Source organism: Malurus melanocephalus, unplaced genomic scaffold, assembly GCF_030028575.1.
Source record: "Malurus melanocephalus ecotype Western Australia unplaced genomic scaffold, MMel_1.1 scaffold_437, whole genome shotgun sequence".
NCBI lineage: Eukaryota > Metazoa > Chordata > Aves > Passeriformes > Maluridae > Malurus > Malurus melanocephalus.
In genome coordinates, this window is record NW_026623669.1 from 1 (window position 1) to 1,631 (window position 1,631).

The following is a 1,631-nucleotide window of genomic DNA, read 5'->3' on the forward strand; positions in this document are numbered from 1 at the left end:
CAGCCACTCTGCCCCAGCCTGTGGCACTGCCTGGGGTTGTTGTGACACAAAGTCACAGAAATGCCAGTATAAATGTGGCAACCCACCCTTAAGAGGAAGGCAGCACCCAGGATTTGCAGATACTTATGGTAAAAAAGGAATAAGAAAAGTCAGAGGGTCACAAAAGAAGCTTATAGAGCTTTATTAGTAAATTATACACATGGCATAGAAATTGGTGTAAGTCAGTCCCTTATTTTCTCGCATAAACCCATGGTGGTGTGATTTGAATAAGGGGCAGGTTGAAGAGAAGGGAGGAAAATTAGAGATGGGGGAGGGAAAGGGCAGAAGAAAGGTGCAAAGAAAGGAAGATCACCAGTTGACTCCAGCTGATGGAGTCCAGGGTCCTGAGGCACATGTGCACTCAGGCTTTGTGGGGCTATCTTTTCATGGATAAATTTTTCTGACCCTGGAGATAAGTTTCTTGCTGTCTATGCAAATTAAGTATTGTGCATAGTCCATGCAGGGTTGTTCTGGACTATTCTGGAGATGGATCAGAGGGCTTCAGGGGTCTTTGGTGGTCTTGATTCCACCCACTGGATCCACCTTTGCTCAGTTTTCCATGCCCTCTTCTCAACCTCATTCCCTCACTTGTGCTGCTCAGAACAAGGACTCTTGTCCCAGGAAAGTGCTGCTGTACCTCCATGCATCCCTCTTCTCCACCTGCATCATGCTCTTTCTTGCCCACTTACACAGTGTGCTATTACCTACAGTCCTTTCCTGGCTCCAACAGCTCTCTGTCAGTGCTTGAGACACACACCAGCCCTCATCTTCCAGGCTTCTGCACCATCCCATGGCTCTTGCATCCATGTGGACTTGGTGATCCGCTGAGAAGGGAAAACAAGAGAAAGGGAGAAATGGGTAAATGAGCTATTTAAAGGTGTTCCATGAGCTGTTTCTAAGCTTTGGGGGTAATCTCTTTTTAATACCCTAAATCTGTATATGTAATATGATTACCAAAATAAAAAACTRCAAGGTTAACATTAAATCAGGTAATGTTAGACCTTGTTGAACCTCACATCACTGGCCTTGGTTCCATCAATCCAGCCTGTCCAGATCCCTCTGTAGAGCCTTGCAAACCTCCAGCAGATCAACATGCTTGGTGTTTGATACTTAAGTGTCCTCGAGTTCTTTCCTTCACAGAGTTTAGGAACAAAACACAATTGTCTGTAGAGTATTTTGTTACAGCACTCTTTGTTTGTTTGTTTTGTTTTCATAGCCTATTACATGGAGAGAATTTGCCAACATCCACCCTTTTGTTCCCCTGGATCAAGCTCAAGGTTATCAGCAGCTTTTCAAGGATTTAGAGAAGGACTTATGTGAGATTACTGGCTATGACAAAATCTCCTTCCAACCAAACAGGTAGGAACTTTTTTCTGAGCATTTGCACCTTGACACATGATGCCAGAAACTTATCTCCAAAGCAGATGTGCAAGCTGAAAATGGAAGAATTATCTAAAATCAAATTTGTCTTGAATACAAGGTTATGAATTATTAACCAGTTTTTTTTTTTTTTTTTTTTTTAACTCTTCTAAAAGTTTAATGATTGGTCTTTTCAATTTTTTTAATATTTCTTTCTATGCTTTCCTTTCTAT

The 1,631-nt window shown here is 42.0% G+C and overlaps 1 protein-coding gene across 1 annotated transcript in view; it reads left to right on the forward strand.

Moving 5' to 3' along the window:
• Positions 1 to 1,255: 1,255 nt before the first annotated feature.
• GLDC (glycine decarboxylase) overlaps positions 1,256 to 1,631 on the forward strand; it is a gene marked incomplete at its 5' end in the record, with an annotated part of 13,671 nt that continues 13,295 nt past the window's right edge. Inside the window, one exon of the mRNA XM_057380108.1 lies at positions 1,256 to 1,398. Coding sequence (XP_057236091.1) covers positions 1,256 to 1,398 — 143 coding nt within the window. The remainder of the gene's footprint in view (positions 1,399 to 1,631) is intronic.